This window comes from Vigna unguiculata, chromosome 3 (genome assembly GCF_004118075.2).
Source record: "Vigna unguiculata cultivar IT97K-499-35 chromosome 3, ASM411807v1, whole genome shotgun sequence".
NCBI classification, from domain to species: domain Eukaryota; kingdom Viridiplantae; phylum Streptophyta; class Magnoliopsida; order Fabales; family Fabaceae; genus Vigna; species Vigna unguiculata.
Window position 1 is genome coordinate 63,259,799 of NC_040281.1, and position 18,672 is coordinate 63,278,470.

Below are 18,672 nucleotides of genomic sequence, written 5' to 3' on the forward strand. Positions count from 1 at the left end.
TCTTCGGCACAGATTTGAAGTTCAGTTTGGAACATATCAGAAAGGCTTTTTCTCTTGCACTATCTCAGAAAAGTTCGAGACTTTTCCTCTTTGTAATACTGTACTCTACACAGTGGCCCCACAGGCATGAGCACCAAACAGTAGTAAGCTCATACTTTAAAAGTGTAAACCAGAAGACGTGGAACACAATGAGGTGGTTGAGTGGGTAGATGTTATAGTATTATTGATCATTGATGACAACCTGCGATATTCACTTAAAATTTTCACAATATTACACATTTTTTCATGTTAAACAAGGTGAATAATGTTGTGTTCTCTGTACATTGTATGAAGTGAAAAATTGAAGCCCTTCATTGTTGTTTTATGAGATGACCTCTAGTGCTTCTCTTGTTTGTCCAAGTATATTGAACACTGTTGCTGCTATGCTAGATGGTGTAAGACCGGCCATAAACAATTGGTCCGCAGGTGATCCATGGTCAATATAGCGATCCGGAAGGACTATTGGCCTCCACTGCAGAGGTGCCATGCAGAGTTCATGAGTTTATGGGAACTGGTAAAAGCTTCGTAGAAAATTCGAAGACGCAAAAAATGCTAGTAGCTATGGTTGGAAATGAAAAAACTTGCTTTGTTTCTTACCTTCAATTTGCCATCCAGAAGGCCATCAAGGGCCATGAACTGAGCAACGTGAGAACCAAATCCTCCAATAGATCCTTCTTCTACTGTGATCAAAACCTCATGTGATTTTGCCAGCCTGCGAATCAGTGAACAATCCAGTGGCTTACAGAAGCGTGCATCAGCAACTGTTAAGCGCAAGCCATGACGTTCAACCAATGAAGCAGCAGCCAAACAGTTTTGAACAGCCGATCCATAGCCCAAAAGAGCCACTCTTTCCCCTTCTATCAGTACCCTTCCTTTCCCAATCTGATACAATATCATAATAAAAACATCATATGGATTTGCAAAACTTTTCCTAATACTCTCCATGAGGATATGTATGGGGATAAAGTTCTAAACTTTACCTCAAGGGGAGTTCCTTTATTTCCGGTTGGTAGTTCAGCACCAATGCCATTTCCCCTTGGGTATCGGAAACAACTAGGTCGGTCATTGATTGCTGCTGCAGTGGCAACCATGTGGAAAAGTTCGGCTTCATCAGAAGGAGCCATGACCACCATGTTAGGGAGGCATGCCATAAATGTGACATCAAAGGAACCACAATGTGTGGGACCATCTGCTCCAACTAATCCAGCTCTGTCCATTGCAAACCTTACAGGCAGCTTTTGTAAGTCAACATCATGCACCACCTGCGGAATGGACATTGAACACATACGTTTGAGCACTGATTTTGAAGTTAATGTTACGGTGGTTACTGATCATGTATGTATGTCTTCACACTAAAACACATTGTCTCGTATAGAAAATTCTACACATGAAACACATCATTCTAGCATTTTGTCTTGACAATAAAACGCTATCCTACCTGGTCATAAGCCCTCTGCATGAATGATGAGTAGATTGCACAGAAAGGCTTAAGACCTTCACAAGCCAAACCCGCAGCAAATGTAACAGCATGCTGTTCTGCTATCCCCACGTCAAAGCATCTTGATGGGAAACGGCGATGGAAGATATTCATGCCAGTTCCACCTCCCATAGCAGCATGGATTGCAATAATGTCTTTGTCAGCTTCGGCTTCTGCAATCAAGGCCTCTGCAAAGTATGTGGTGTAAGACTGAGTTGCAGCCTTGGATTTGAATTGCTTCCCAGTTGGTGGGTCAAACTTGGTAACTCCTGCAAAAAACGAAACCAAGCCACACATATATATCCATCAGGAATACAAAGAGTCAAAGCCAATCGATCACTAAACAAAAATTTTTTTTTTTTTCAGATTATTGAGAATTAATTAGTGATTGCTCCTTTACCATGGTACTTGTCTGCTGCCTTTTCTGCGTATGGGTATCCGCGGCCTTTTTCAGTGATAACATGGATCAGTACAGGACCAGTTATTTTAGTACTTTTCACTTCATTAAGAATGGCAACAAGATCATCTATGTTATGACCATCAACAGGACCAATATAGTAGAGTCCAAGCTCTTCAAAGAGCGTTGATCCAGAACCACTGATCATGCCACGAGCATACTCGTCAACTTTTGCAGCCAATTCATGCATAGGACCGCCAATTCGTTTAGTAACACCCTATTCATGACATCATTTTGTCAGTGTTCAGTTTGAGTATACTATGTTGCTGTAAATCATAAAATAATGAAGTTGTAATTACCCACCTTGGCAACCTCTCTCAATTCTCTAAGAGGCCTATTTGATTGTAATCTACTGAGAGCACTGCTCAAAGCTCCTACAGGTGGTATGGGTCCATCAAGAGTGGCAGTGGGCAAAGAGACCTGTTTGTTGTCATTCAGAATAACAATCATATCAGAATCAAGATATCCAGCATTGTTCATGGCTTCATAAGCTTGCCCTGCTGTCATGGCACCATCACCGATAACAGCAACCACGTTATTCTTTCTTCCCTTCAGATCTCTCCCAACAGCCATTCCTATTGGTTCAATAAAACTTCAAAAGTTAAAAGACAAATCACAAAATCCAATTGTTAAACACGAAGGAACAAACTAGTGCCACCTCTACACATTGTCAACATATAAAAATCTTTGCACTGTCAAGCAATTAAAAATCATAATAAGCATGACATCCGAGATAACTACTAAAAAAGTCATTAAACTTATTGTGAATGAATGACAGTGTCAATTCATATGCTGTTTACTCATATTCTCTATTAAACTGTTTTTTTTAGTTAAAACTCAGAACAGACAGAAGAAGTACCAAGTCCTGCTGAAATAGTGGTTGAGCTGTGACCAGTGCCAAAACAATCATATTCACTCTCAGAACGCTTGGTGAACCCAGATAACCCATTTGTCTGCCTCATGGTATGCATCTTGTCCCTCCTACCAGTGAGTATCTTATGTGGGTAAGACTGCAGATTCACACAAGGTTGTCCAATTTAGAACAAGTAAATAACACCCATCCCCAAAACTAAATCAAAAGCACCAAGGAAGTTGATAACCAACCTGGTGACCAACGTCCCACAGTATCCTGTCCATAGGGGCATTGAAGACATAGTGGAGGGCAACAGTGAGTTCCACAACACCAAGGCTTGAGCCCAAATGCCCCCCGGTTCTAGAAACACTGAAAATAACGTCAGAACGCAGTTCATCCGCTAGTTGCTTCAGTTCCTGCATCAATCAACATCCCCTCTTTCTCATACTTTTTACAACTTCCGACAATAATAAAATTGCAATCTTTTTTATATCAAAACACGCAGCACAGATTTGAGATACATGCTTTCAGACAGTGTACCTTGGTAGAGAGATTTTTCATATGAACTGGATAGTTTATAGTGTCAAGAAGAGGAGTTGGCGGTCTCTGGGAATAGTACTCCCCACTCTCTGACATTGATGCATAAACCCCACTTGATATTTTCTTCGTCTACACACATAACACAACATACACATACCCTTTTATTCAGCAATCGTAAAAAAGGAAAAAAGATGGTCTGAAAGAAGGAGGAAGAGGCATTGCATGGAAAAACGGTAACCTGGTTGAGCCTGTGGGTGTGTTGAGAGTGAGGAGGGAAATGGAGGCCCCGTTGAGAGTGAGAAGGAAGAGGAAGTGATGTACGAGAATCAGAAGGTGCGGTTCGGGTAAGAAAAGAAGGGTAGGAAGAGAGCGCGTAGAGATCCATGGTGAGCAGAAAGGAGAAGTGAGGAGAATGGAATGCAAAAGAAGAATCTTTATAGAAGAGAAAGAGGTAGAAAGCCGGCACTAACAGTGACAGATTGTGGGGGATGGATGAATGAATGGAAATGTGATATTATTTTTATATTTGACATTTGAAGGAAGAAGAAGAAGGAGAGAGAGTGAGAGAGAAGACGTGTGTGAATGAGTGGCTGAGAGAGAGAGACGAAGTGAAATAAAGGAACAGAGAAGCATGGTTCGTGTGAGATTGAAGAAGGAAAGTGGGGAGAGGTGTTTGTGATTTAATTTGTTTAATTGAGTTGGGAGTGATGAGTTATGTGTGCGATTGGACCACGTCACACCAAAAATCACAAATGGATAGATTCATTGGATAGACAGCATCCTAAGTTGTTCTTTTCTTTGTTTGTCTCTCCCAATTCCTCTCTTCCTTCGTTGGGTTGGGAATGATGATGAGAATCACAATGCCGTGTCTATTCTACACTCAATGTTCCTCCTCCTTCTCGTACATTTCCCTTCTTTAATAATGCTTCTACCATTAAGTAACATAACACGCTTCAAAACACAAATTTGTGGATTTATTTCTCTATTTTATATTCATTGTTAGCTTGTTTTTTAATCTGAATTTATGATATTAAAATATGTTGGTATAATGAAAAACCTGTCAAGAGGTAAAGTTGACTGTCTAAATGTTCACCTTGACTCCACTCACTTAACTACATTAAACATATCAAAAAGTTTGTAATTGCCTTCTACGACCAACTTCTGCCAAAATTTAAAGTTTTTTTTTTTTTTACGTTATGATGTTAGTTTGCGCTAAATTCAATATCCCTTCTTTGTTTTGTATGTTAAATTCAATCAAGTTTTCCGAATAATTAACGAGGCTAAACAAACCTATTATAGTCCAAATCAACTTGCTAAAGTTAGCAAAATATTTGGTTCATCTCACTCTATTATTGTTTTATATAAAATCATGTAAGCTTTGGCCAAACAGATATCCATTTCATTTTGTTGCAGGTTGCACTATTTGTAGAAAGGTGGATAAGTAATTTGGCTTACTAAAAATATAATCAAAAATAAAAAATATATATACTGATACGCACGTTATCTATTGTTTAAATTGTTTTTAATTAAATTTACATTTGATATAAAATTATAAAATAATATATCATTAATTACAATGTTGTACGTAATGTTCTATATTAGTTAGATAGTTAGTAAGTTGTTAACTAACTATGAATGTATCTACTAGCTTGTGAGGTATTGCGGTGTGTGTGAAAAATTCTTTCTATGTTTATTTTCTATCTATTTTTGCATATTCTTGGTGTGAAATTTAACGAAATTTGGAGTAAGTCTACAGCTCAAAGAGATAAAGTACTTATATTAATTCAAGTTGATATGCAATATAAAAATTGTGTATAAAGTGTTTACATCAATTCAGATTGATATCTAAAAATAAGTATGATTCAACCATAAACCTCAGGAAATAGACAATAACCTTATAGTTGTAGAGATTTTACATCTTTTCTTGACTATGTAATGAATAAAGATAGATACATAGAAACAAAGTTAATATCTTTTGAGCACACTACTAAGGAACCTAAATAGAAGACAACAATAGAGGAGTTTAAAAAAATAGAGAAAAATCAATCATCATAACATGTTGCATTATCTCTCAATAAAAGACATATCGGAGTAAAATTGATCTATAAAGTGAAGGTAAAACTAAATGGAGAAATTACAAAATATAGAGTTAGGATGGTTCAGTTTGGAAAAATAGAGAAAAATAACTTATCATAACATGTCGCATTACCTTTCAACAAAAGGCATACCAAAGTAAAATTGGTCTATAAAGTGAAGATAAAACTAAATGGAGAAATTACAAAATATAGAATTAGGATGGTTGCAAAGAAACTTCTATTATAATGTGGCATTTGTATAAATTGAAAATTTTATATGAGCTAAAACAAGTCTTTGGGTAACGAATAAAAGAATAAATTGCTCCCTTTTTGTAATCGAGGTGCAACAAGTGTGTAATAGACTATAGAGTTTATATGAAAGTTACTATAAGTTATTTGATATTAGTTTGTTTATGTGTAGAGAGATGACTTACTAGTATAAAAAGAGAATTTTATTGTAGTTTTAGATGACAAATTTGGTATTATTATCCTATTTTTTGAGAATGAAATGTATATATACTAGTTGAGTTTTCATGCGTCATGTGCTACAATATAATTTTGTACAAACACAAGTTGACTACGGTGTAAAGTTAGATATAGAAGGAAGTGACAAGATAAATTAAGTGATATTGCACAAAAAAAAAGTGTAGGCTCATCGAGATTTTTGTGCAACATTAAACTTGACATGGGTTATGGAGTGGGGTTGATTGGTAGATGTGTGGTTCATCCAAGGCTATCTCATTTGCTTGCGACTAAGAGGATACTGAGATATGCTAAGGACACTTTGGGATATGGCTTGTTGCTTTCAAAACATGACAAATAGATTTTTTATGAAGTGATAAAAGTGACAGAAAAAGTACAGTAGCTATGTGTTTATGATGTGGAAAACACTTATTTCATGGTGTTCTAAGAAGTAGTTATCGGTGACATTATGTTTACGAGGTTGAATAATGGAATCTTGTTAATCCTTATAGCTTGTTAATCCGAAATTTAAATAAAAACATTCTCAGTGAGCATGTAACAACCTAACCCGCACCATATCCTTCTTCACAATACCAGCCACAACTTACATCTTCAAATATTTCTAGCAGTTCTTCAAAAATTATAACAAACTTCAGGGGGTCGCAGCAATTTCAATTCACCAGTACACAAACACTTTATTCTCACCAAAAAGGCTTATCTAAACTTATTCTTGGAGTCCCCGAACTCAAACAAAAATTCTTTATTAAATTTTGGGTGGTTTGACAATATTAATAAATAAAATAAAAACACTAGTGCACCATCATATAACTAGTTGTCGACAATCCGCGAACAATAAAACTTATGCGTAAATAGATTTCTAAACAAGTTTCAGATTAACATTTTATCAAAATTCTATTCGTTTTCCTTCAAAAATACCCCAAACAAACACAAGTTCTTAAATTTAATAAAAAATTTAAGCCAAAACTGCATACTTCTTTGAAATAATTTGGAAGTTATAAAAAAATGAAGCAAACATATTATAAATAAAGAAAAGGTTCATGAACAAGTATCCGAAAATATTGAAACTAAAGACAGTCTAATCCGAGTCATTCATAATGACAAACCAAATCAAAAGCTAATTTCTGATGGGTTATCACCTACAGACTACTAAATATTAACATAAGTCTTAGCTACAATTGCATCAAAATGCCACAGTTTTAGCAGTATGTCGTCACAGGAAGACGGAATAGACCACCTTCAACAATCCGATTGATGGCAAATCAGCGTGGACTGCAGAAAGAGAAAAAACTAATAAACCATTGTACCCAAATTTCAACGAGAAATAAATTACAAATCCAAGTCATTGCAAAAGTTATCATTTGCTCAAACAAAACTTATCGATGAACAGTTAATGAAAAATATTCTGACACGATACACTAATTACAGATATACTAACAGTAAACTTAACTACTCAATGACAAGTATTACATTTTGTTAATTCAAATGTTAGCATTTACTAAAATAAAATAAATAAATAAACCGTAGAGTTGGGTCGTCTCTAATGTTTAAGATTAAGTACTTAAAATCTCTAAATTAAATAAAAAAGCAAGAATGAATAAAAGGCAAATCCAACAATAGAGCTAGGAGCCTCATTTATACTACAAGATAGCATTTCCAAAATTATTTCTTCAATAACCATATTTCAATTAAAAGAAATTTCCTTAGATTAAATTTGCAATTACGTCACAAATTCAATCAATAATATACTCTTCATATTCATACCTGTATGACCGTGAACGAGACCTTGAAGGACTGCGATCATTACCCCTAGGGCTCTGGGATCTGCTAGGCGTCTGACCCTTCTTTTCATCAGGACTCCGACCGTTCTCCCGAGGGGACTTCCTGTAGTCCTTCCCACCACTAGGGGAGAGAGACCTAGAATAAGATCTTGATCGCTCCGGAGAATAATAATCATCCCTACCTCTGTCATCCCTATAAGTCAAGTCAACTCATCAGTATTGAATCTTAGTTATAGATAATAGGCAATAAAAATGCGCCAAAAGAACACCATATACCACGCGCGAAAAATAATTACCATCCAAAAACATTTCACAAACAAATGGAACTACACCAGAATAAATAAAATTAATCACAAAATCACTCAAACCATAATTTCAATTTTTACTTCATAAGAGAAGCAGTACTCACTTCTCTTCAAAATCTAATTAGCCAAAATATGACCTTTACCTACCTCTCCAATAGTTTCTGGACAAATATGACACTTGGATCCCAACACTAAGATACGAATGAAAACCAAAATTTTATTTTGTTTATGAGAGAACTAAGACTTCCTCTTCAAAATCTAATTAGCCAAAATATGACCTTTACCTGTACCTTTCCAAAGTTTCTGGACAAATATATAACACTTGGATCCAAACACTGACAGTTATGATGTACTGCAAGATCAGCATCTGGAAACTTCATAGCTCTCTTTGTTCCAACTTTCTAAAATCACAATTATCTTTCTTGCACAATGTCACCATACATCTCTACCTGTATAAACTTTGGCTTCCATTCTTTGAGGATGTGATTTTCTTTGGCCAACTATAAGCTTTATATTCTTTCTTAACTGGATAGTATACGCAAAACAAGACATTAAACTATATAATCTTCCTTACAGAAAATTTATACAAGGGAATCGAAAGAAGTACTCGTTTTAACCATTCCTTCAGGCACAAACCAAATACCACAAAGTAGGGAAAGCCCATGCAACTGGCACAATAAGGCAAATTTGATATTGATATTTCTTATGGAGACTTTGATAGATACATAAGCAAAGTAGCGCATCTCTTTAAGCCTCTTTACTCGTTAATCTTTATTAATCCATCTTTAAAGTCTTCCATTTCACTTTATTATCTGCATAAAGAAGACCATAAGCAGATATCATTCAATTCATTTAAACACATTAAAGGAGCGTTGTCAACGTCAAATGACTGGGAGCCGTTCTAATTGCAAGTAAACCTGGAAATTATACTCTAACTGAAGGAAACAGCAGAATTATCAACATCAATATAAATCAGGTAGCTATTTGACGGTCAATCAGTACAGAGACACAAACAGAACACCTAGGCATACTATTAAATTAGAAAACAAACCTAATATTTTCAATAAGATCGAGGACAAAACACCCAAACAAATGAAATACATCAATTACTTAAACTAGAAGACATTAGTTTCACTCCATTGTGCAACAAAAACAACATAAAGTAGAGGCCTTGACACCAAAACTATTAATAATAAAGAACACATCCAGTTCAAAGAGAAATATTGGGTGTACGTTAAAGGCAGTTAATTACTCAAAACCAGAAACGGTTTCAGGTCAGTAAGAATATCACAGTTTCAACTTCCAAAACACTGAGTTGCAACAGAAACATGAACTGTTTAAAATAAGTAAAAAGAATCAGCCAGCGAACTCTTCTTAGGTGGTTTTATTTACATTCATGACAAAACAGTAACATTCACTTTCACCACCTAAAGCTCTGCTAAGCAACTTGGACCATAACTCAATCAAACATCTCATTAATATATATCATTCATTTGTGATTATTAGAAAGCTCTGCTAAGCAACTTGGACCATAACTCAATCAAACATATCATTAATATATCAATCATTTGTGATTATTAGAAACCTGTCACATTACACAGCTCATATGAAAATAGTCACAGGTCACAGCTTAGAAAATGCAAGTATTTCTGAACTCCTATAATTACTGTTTCAGTACCCCCAAATACCATAAAATGTAGCACCACCGTCATTTTAGTGAAACTAGATAGTAGTTCACGCAAAATATCCCAAAATTATAAGGCTGCCCAATAAAATAAATTAAAATGAAAATAATACTGTTATTGGCTAAAATCCATACCTTGAATCATCCCTAGCAGGTGATGGAGACCGAGAATAGGCTGCAAAATTGAGGTATAATAACATAAGAAAACAAGAAAGACCTCAAGTAAAAAGGTTACACATCAAAAATATAAAGTGATAATTAACGCAACACGAAACTGAAATAGAGATGAGTAGTTAAACTGACAGCGGTATCGGCGTTGTGGGGACCTAGATCGATTTCTCCTTCTACCACCCCCATATCGGGAACTTATAACAGAAACACAAAAAGAAATGTTAATAAACACTATAACGAAGTCCATTGAAGAATACTTTCACAATTACATCAGTGAAATAAATTAGCAAATAAAAAATGTGGTCACACCTTCCTCGAGAACTAAGACGCATTTCTTGAGGAGTTTTCCTGTTTTCCTCAGCAAAAACAATTCTTATTTCGCGTCCACCAATGATAGTATGATTAAGATGTTGTTTTGCCTCAGCTGCATCTTCACCATATCGATATTTCACAAATCCAAAGCCCCGTGGTTCACTGCAAAATCAATTCAATTGAATATCAATGTTTTAAAAACAAAATGCATAAATTTACAGGTCTATTGGACAATTATCTCCATAATACATTCTAGGAAAGTAAATTATAAGAGAAAAAATGAACTTGACTTCTACATAAGCAAAATTTAACTTGGGCATAAGCTAAGAATAGAGATTAAAGAATCCAACACGAGAGCTTCTAAAAATTAACTCATGCACAAGCACATTTTAGCAAATGGAATAGTTAATTTCAATTATTTTCTTATTTATCCCTTCTGTAAGGAGTTTATTGAGAAGCCCATCCAAACATACCCAGAGAAAGAAATTTGTATCAAACAAGTGAGTAACAAGTCTATCAAAAGCAGATAATATGTTATGGTAAAGAAAAAAATACCCAGTGTAATAATTTTTGGGTAGATAAACATCCTTCACAGGACCATAGCGCTCAAAAGGGATCCTAAGATCCTCAGGCCTGCAACAAAAACAATAAAACTTCAGTTCAATTTCTTGAATCCCTGACATTCAAACTTTGATTGGATAATTGTAACAGAAGGTTATGAAATAGTCATGGAATTCGCTATTTGCATATAATATCCGCACGAACATTCTCCCCTCCCTGTATCAACTATCAACCACCAGAAAAACATCCCATTTGTTCAATCTCTTTTCACCAGTGTACAATTTCATTTAAAGGCCATCCGATCTAAAATTTTCCTTCTAAAAAATAAAGTGTGAAATTAGAGTGTGCAATCAATGTGCATCTCGCCAAACAATGTGTATACCAACATTTGGTATTAGATTTATATATTCCTATTATACATTATAGATTATAGATATGGATAAATTTGGTGCAGAAAGAGCAATAAAATGTGGGGTATGTTCGTAGGGTAATGAATGAGTTAAAGAAGAGCGTCAAGATTGCAATGAAAGGACCTGGCATCGAGGGGAAGATTGCGAACGAGTAAACCGGAAGGAAGAGGTGAGCGGCGGTCCCTGTATGACCTGCTATCACCGTAGCGATCGTCGACGTAGCGCTTACGACCACGCGACGGCGGTGGCAGCGGGCTTCTGCTTCGTCGCCGAGGACTATAGCTTCTGCTCCGGCTTCGATACCTGCCCATTCCTACCTCACACACAAACCCTAATTTTCTTTCTGGGGAGACAAATAAAACCCTAACCAAAAAGAGAACAATAACGCCAAATGAAACCACACCAAGCGCAATTGTTTAAATAAAGTAAAAAATAAAATAAAATAGTATGTGTGTATTTATAGCTGATCCCGTCAATTGACCATGACTATAACCGGTTACGGTCCAATATAAAATTAGATTGTTAAATTTGCAATTTTAGGCCCAGCTTGAAATTTTTTATTTTATTTTTCCTTCGGAAAGCAGTCAGTTATCAATTGAATAAAATGATAGAAGTAAAAGAATATGTAAAAACTAATTCTGAATCATCAATAAAATACTCTTAATAATTTCAATAGGTTAGCTTAATTTTCTTACTTAGTTTCCTGGGATATAAATGAGTCAGAATTACTTTTTCACTGCCAGTGTTTGTGAACAGATACAAAATTTATATTTGTCATATAAATGTATATAAATGCATGTATTTTACAAGTACAATTTTTTAAAAATATTTTCTCACCTTTTTAATTTAAAAAACATATGCAATACTTATGTGAATTAATATTTTTTGGTGACAAATGAAGTCAATACTAAATTTTGAATGAGATTAAATATAATTGACAAATAAATATTATAACCAAGCGGTGAAAAAGAAAATATAAATATATATACTTAAAATTTATATATCTAATCATTGTCAATAATAAAATGAAAATATATATAATATAGTATTGAAATTTTTTTTTATGTTTTTCTAGAAGAATTATATTGTTAGAGTTATATTGATATAAAATCTATTTTAAATAAAAAAATTTAACTTTATCTCTTTTTACTCATTAAATATTTTTGTATTCGAAAATGTTCTATTGTAATAAATTTGAAAAAATTAATATAAAAATTATATAGAGTAAACATTATTTAGTTTGTATTTTGATTTTTTTCAAAATTTGACGTGGATTTAATTTGGATACAGACTTGTAAAACTTTAAAAATAATATAAAATATTACATATCATATAAATATAATATCAAATATTATATAAAAATTTGTAAGAGTTATAAAAATATAATATAATATATATAATAAATATAAAAGATATGAAAAATATATTATATATATATAAATATAACAGAAAATAAAATATAAGTAAAATATTAGTATTAACAGGAATCTAAAGTTTAAATTAATCAACGCAATCTTATCTTCAAATTATTATTTTATTATCTTACTAAAAATAAAACTGGTTCGTGTATGTTCAGGATTAAATCTTTACCGGTTCAGGATTAAATCTTTATGGTTACGTGAATCTAATTCACTTCCCCTTTAAAAATTTTAAAGTATATTTCGTATCTTATTTAAATAATTTTTAAAATAGTAAAATTATAAAAATTGTGAGTATATTACAATTATTATACAATTTTAAAGTTTGCTAAAAAATACATATTCTCTTCTCTTTTGTATTTATTATTTATTTATTATTATGACTCTAATTTCAACCTATCTTCTTAATATAATATGTATCTTATTTCTTAAAAATATGTCTTTTAGTTAAATTCAATAAATTTTAATTTTCAGTTAGAGTTAGATTGACATTTTATTTGTTCTGAATGCCAATCAAGTTATTGCGCTCACTCATATAAATTAAATATTCATCAATGTTATTTAATTAATGTTGATAAAATGTTAGTCTAGGTTTTCTATATTATATTAGCGCGCTATGCCGCCTGTGTATATTTTTTAAGATGCGTGATATTATATTAATAGGTGATAATATTATAATGTTATTAAGTTAATATATATTAAAATTATATTTATTAAAAATAAAGTGAAATATATCAGATAAAATAATAACCATTGATAAATAAAGAAGAAGAGAATAAGCAGAGACATCTAATTTTATAAAAAGTTTGTAAAAGTAACGGTCAATTTTTTAAAATTTAATAAATTGTTATATTTAAAAGGTAAAATCGGTATTTTGAAAAGTGGACACAAAAAGGAGAATCCCCTTTATATATTGTTATAGATTATTAAAATTATTTTGCTTAATATATATTTGATATTATTATTATTATGAGTTTTTTTTGGCTTAAGTCAAAGTTATTTTTAGATTATCAATTATCACAAAATTTTCAACTAAAACTGTTTCTAGTCAATGTTAACACAGTTGATTTTTGGTTGAAATTTACAGTTTTTTAACGTTCGTTCGTATGAATTATTTTTCTATCTATTGCATTGTTTTTTTTTTCTAAACTTAATTATATTTTTTAACATATTCATAGCTACTCAACTAAACTAAGCCCAACATTTTGAAATGAAAAATATCCAAAGATTATTTTGAAAATGGAACATTAGCCCAATACGGTATTTATAAAAGCAAAAGAAAAGATGGACGGGTTAGATTAAGCAGTGGTGAAAAATTAGACGGTGATGATGCAATTAAATTTTAAAATTCCTAATATTCCCAACGGTAATATATTTTGTATCAAGCAAAATCATAAATGATATAAATTATCAATAAACATGAATTAGCTTGATGGTTACGCATGTAGCCCAAGGCGGTATTTATAGAGAGGAAAAGAAAAGATTGACATATTAGATTAAGCAGTGGTGGAAAATTAGACGGTGATGATGCAATTAAATTTTAAAATTCCTGATATTCCTAACGGTAATATGTTAACAGCTACTCAACATAGTTATCATAACGGTAAAATGTTAAGATTGTTTTAATCTTAACTTGAATTCACTTTTTTAAATAGAATAACGGTAAACATTTCACTTTTACACATTATATAAAACTTTAATATAGTGTTGATTATGTCTTTGCTTGATTTTGAGTAGTAAGATAAAATCATAGATGGATTATAAAGGGGATTCCCCTTTTTGTGTCCACTTTTCAAAATACCAATTTTACCCTTTAAATACAATAATTTATTAAATTTTAAAAAATTGTCCGTTACTTTTACAAACTTTTTATAAAATCAGATATCTCTACTTATTCTCTTCTTCTTTATTTATCAATGATTATTCTTTTATCTGTTCTGATATATTTCACTTTATTTTTAATAAATATAATTTTATTAAAAATAGGTGATGATGTCCTAGCCGTAAACATGGATATTAGCCGTTGTGCGTATCGACCCGTGCAATGTTGTAGCTAATGCGTTAAGTATCCCGCTTGGGGAGTACGTTGATTACTTGTTAATGGTTGATCAAGTTTGATAGATTCACCTTCTGAAACAAAAAGTTCTGGTCCTAGAGGTATAATATCAATCACTTCGCGCTCATCTAATGCATCTACTATAGTGATTTTGTATCCCCTTTTTCTTTTCGTATGATTTTTTTGACTATACCTGCTGTTGTAGCATTATAAACATCACTTTCACTTGATTTTAACTTAATAACATTACAATATCACAATATCATCACCTATTAATATAATATTACGCATATTTAATGTGTACACAGAGGCGCTATCGCGTTTGTGTTTTGCTTAATATATATTTGATATTATTATTATTATGAGTTTTTTTTTTTTGCTTAAGTCAAAGTTATTTTTAGATTATCAATTATCACAAATTTTTCAACTAAAACTGTTTCTAGTCAATGTTAACACAGTTGATTTTTGGTTGAAATTTACAGTTTTTTAAGGTTAGTTCGTATGAATTATTTTTTTATCTATTGCATTGTTTTTTTTTTCTAAACTTAATTATATTTTTTAACATATTCATAGCTACTCAAATAAACTAAGCCCAACATTTTGAAATGAAAAATATCCAAAGATTATTTTGAAAATGGAACATTAGTCCAAGACGGTATTTATAGAAAGTAAAAGAAAAGATGGACGGGTTAGATTAAGCAGTGGTGGAAAATTAGATGGTGATGATGCAATTAAATTTTAAAATTCCTAATATTCCCAACGGTAATATATTTTGTATCAAGCAAAATCATAAATGGTATAAATTACCAAGAAACATGAATTAGCTTGATGGTTATGCATGTAACCCAAGGCGGTATTTATAGAAAGGAAAAGAAAAGATTGACATATTAGATTAAACAATGGTGGAAAATTAGACGGTGATGATGCAATTAAATTTTAAAATTCCTGACATTCCTAACGGTAATATGTTAACAGCTACTCAACATAGTTATTATAACGGTAAAATCTCAAGATTGTTTTAATCTTAACTTGAATTCACTTTTTTAAATAAAATAATGGTAAACATTTCACTTTTACACATTATATAAAACTTTAATATAGTGTTGATTATGTCTTTGCTTGATTTTGAGTAGTAAGATAAAATCATAGATGGATACATATAAAACTTTAATAACTTCTCTCAACCTTTCTATACTCTCTCACTCAATTTTTTATTTATAATAATAATTATTTTAATAAATAAAAATTATATTAATAATTAATAATCCTTTTATTATTGAGTGTTTAATCTGACCCGTCCATCTTTTCTATAAATACAGCCTTGGGCTAATGTTCCATTTTCAAAATAATCTTTGGATATTTTTCATTTCAAAATGTTGGGCTTAGTTTATTTCGGAATATAAGATGTTTTAATCTTATATTGTTTGGATATTTTCTTTGGATATTGTTTTAATCTTAACTTGAATTCACTTTTTAAAATAAAATAACTGTAAACATTTCACTTTTACACATTATATAAAATTTTAATATAATGTTGATTATGTCTTTGCTTGATTCTGAGTAGTAAGATAAAATCATAGATGGATATATACTGAACAAAAAAATGAATTGGCTTTAAGACGTTATTCCCAATAATCGGATTTTCGAAGAGATATAATCAAAGGATCTATCCGTGCTCAAAGACGGAAAACAGTTACTTGGAAATTTGTTCAAAAAAGGGTGCATTCGCCGCTTTTTTTGGATAAAATTGAAAAATCAATATTCTTTTCTTTTCATAGTTTAAAATCAATGAAAAGATTTTTTATGTTAAATATTTGGGTTCGTAAAAAGACAGAATTTCAAATTTTAGGTTCTATAGAGGAAAAAACAAAAAAAGGTCCGAAAAAAAAAAAAAAAGAGGAGGAAGCAAAAAAGGAAAATACAGAAAGAAAACGTATAGAAATAGCAGAAGCATATATATATATATATATATATATATATATATATATATATATATATATATATGACCTTCTCTCAACATTTCTATACTCTCTATACTCAATTTTTTATTTATAATAATAATTATTTTAATAAATAAAAATTATATTAATAATTAATAATTCTTTTATTATTGAGAGTTTAATCTAACCCGTCCATCTTTTCTATAAATACCGCCTTGGGCTAATGTTGCATTTTCAAAATAATCTTTGGATATTTTTCATTTCAAAATGTTGGGCTTAATTTATTTCAAAATATAAGATGTTACAATTTTACTCTAACCAAGGTTTCAACCCACAACATCCAAATTATTAAGTACATGCATAACCATCAAGTTAATTCATGTTTCTTGGTAGTTTATACCTATATATGATTTTATCTTACTACTCTAGTCTCAAACATACCCGCAAATAATAAACATAATAATAAAATTTTGACATAGATTTTGTATATTTTGAACTCTAATATATGTTGGATAATAACAAAAAAATATTCATAGCAATTACATTAAATTTTTATATTGTAGTAAATAAAAGTTATTTATACAAGTATGATTAATAATGAGTTAGAAAATAAAAATTAATTAGATAGAATATATCAAAATATTATTCTACATGATGAAAATAAACAATAAATAAAAATATTAAAAAATTAACAAATGTGTGTCTTAAAAATAATTTGAGAAACTTTTGAAAGAAATCGCACAAAGAAAATCAATTGTATAATTAAGGATATGATAAGATGAAAAATACCTTAGAGATCTAAAAAAACTTTTCAAATATCAACATATATACTCAATGGTTAAAAAATAACAAAAATTATTTTAACGAAACAAAAGAGTTATTCAAATTAAACAAAAATTAATAATAATAAGTAAAGAATTTTTGTTTATATTACCTTAAATTGAGAGTATAAACATTCTCATGTGAAAGGAAAATATATAATAAATAAAAATATTAAAAAATAATTCAAATGTGAGGCATAAATTTTTTTTAATCAACATACATCATTTTAACATAATTACATAAAGGTTATGATAAGATAAAAAATATATTGGAGATGTGAATGAGTTTCATGAAAAACCAAATAATTAGAAGAAATGAAAAATAAAAAGTATATATATATATATATATATATATATATATATATATATATCTGGTTACTTAATTAATTGTGAATATTTTAATAATTTAAACGGGATGGAGATATTGCGGGGACGAGTATTATGACGGGGATATGTACATTCCCATACCCATCTCCATACCCAATTGAAAAAGTCAGAGATTCCCTGTACTCATGCCCATACCTAGTCAATGCGAGAATTTTCCGTCAAAACGGAGACGAGTTCGGGCAATACCCACAAGGGCGGGTTTATTTACCATCTTTAATTGTGTGAATGAGTAGTACACAACCAAAATAACTTTAAAACATCAAAATCATTGGCAATAAAATTATTGATATATATATATATATATATACACACACACACCAGCATAAACACAAACGCGATAGCGCCTCTGTGTACACATTAAATATGCGTAATATTATATTAATAGGTGATAATATTTGATATTGTAATGTTATTAAGTTAAAATCAAGTGAAAGTGATGTTTATAATGCTACAACAACATGTATAGTACAAAAAATCATACGAAAAGAAAAAGGGGATACAAAATCACTATAGTAGATGCATTAGATGAGCGTGAAGTGATTGATATTATACCTCCAGGATCAGAACTTCTTGTTTCAGAAGGTGAATCTATCAAACTTGATTAACCATTAACAAGTAATCAACGTACTCCCCAAGCGGGATACTTAACGCATTAGTTACAGCATTACACGGGTCGATACGCACAACGCCTAGTATCCATCGTTTATGGCTAGGACATCATCACCTATTTTTAATAAAATTATATTTATTAAAAATAAAGTGATATATATCAGAAAAGATGAGAAAATAACCATTGATAAATAAAGAAAAAAGAGAAGAAGCAAAGATGAACGATTTTATAAAAAACTTGTAAAAGTAACAATCAATTTTCAAAATTTTAATAAACAATTATATTTTAAAGGGTA

At 31.2% G+C, this 18,672-nt stretch overlaps 2 protein-coding genes across 2 annotated transcripts; both read right to left on the minus strand.

Moving 5' to 3' along the window:
- Positions 1 to 179: 179 nt before the first annotated feature.
- Positions 180 to 4,013, minus strand: LOC114177840 (probable 1-deoxy-D-xylulose-5-phosphate synthase, chloroplastic). The gene is made up of 10 exons (XM_028063414.1): positions 3,605 to 4,013; positions 3,367 to 3,495; positions 3,078 to 3,242; positions 2,833 to 2,983; positions 2,277 to 2,548; positions 1,917 to 2,190; positions 1,478 to 1,785; positions 1,020 to 1,301; positions 637 to 921; positions 180 to 511 (listed from the first exon to the last, which is right to left on the minus strand). Exons 1-10 carry the CDS (start codon positions 3,749 to 3,751, stop codon positions 362 to 364), a joined length of 2,163 nt encoding a protein of 720 aa, XP_027919215.1. The 5' UTR covers positions 3,752 to 4,013; the 3' UTR covers positions 180 to 361.
- Positions 4,014 to 6,916: 2,903 nt separating this feature from the next.
- On the minus strand, positions 6,917 to 11,563 carry LOC114178646 (serine/arginine-rich SC35-like splicing factor SCL28). The gene is made up of 7 exons (XM_028064663.1): positions 11,269 to 11,563; positions 10,730 to 10,807; positions 10,172 to 10,336; positions 9,995 to 10,056; positions 9,827 to 9,866; positions 7,686 to 7,895; positions 6,917 to 7,193 (listed from the first exon to the last, which is right to left on the minus strand). The coding sequence occupies exons 1-7, from the start codon at positions 11,454 to 11,456 to the stop codon at positions 7,184 to 7,186; spliced, it is 753 nt and encodes a 250-aa protein (XP_027920464.1). The 5' UTR covers positions 11,457 to 11,563; the 3' UTR covers positions 6,917 to 7,183.
- Between the last annotated feature and the right edge of the window lie 7,109 nt (positions 11,564 to 18,672).

Excerpts from the sequence above, each read along its gene's own strand:
- LOC114177840 (XM_028063414.1), bottom strand. The coding sequence starts at position 3,751 with ATGGATCTCTACGCGCTCTCTTCCTACCCTTCTTTTCTTACCCGAACC. Across the intron at positions 1,302-1,477 it reads TGCAGAGGGCTTATGACCAG|GTGGTGCATGATGTTGACTT; the intron begins GTAGGATAGCGT and ends TCCATTCCGCAG. Across the intron at positions 922-1,019 it reads ATAAAGGAACTCCCCTTGAG|ATTGGGAAAGGAAGGGTACT; the intron begins GTAAAGTTTAGA and ends ATATTGTATCAG.
- LOC114178646 (XM_028064663.1), bottom strand. The coding sequence starts at position 11,456 with ATGGGCAGGTATCGAAGCCGGAGCAGAAGCTATAGTCCTCGGCGACGA. Across the intron at positions 10,057-10,171 it reads CGTCTTAGTTCTCGAGGAAG|TTCCCGATATGGGGGTGGTA; the intron begins GTGTGACCACAT and ends TTCTGTTATAAG. Across the intron at positions 9,867-9,994 it reads CCCACAACGCCGATACCGCT|CCTATTCTCGGTCTCCATCA; the intron begins GTCAGTTTAACT and ends TCAATTTTGCAG.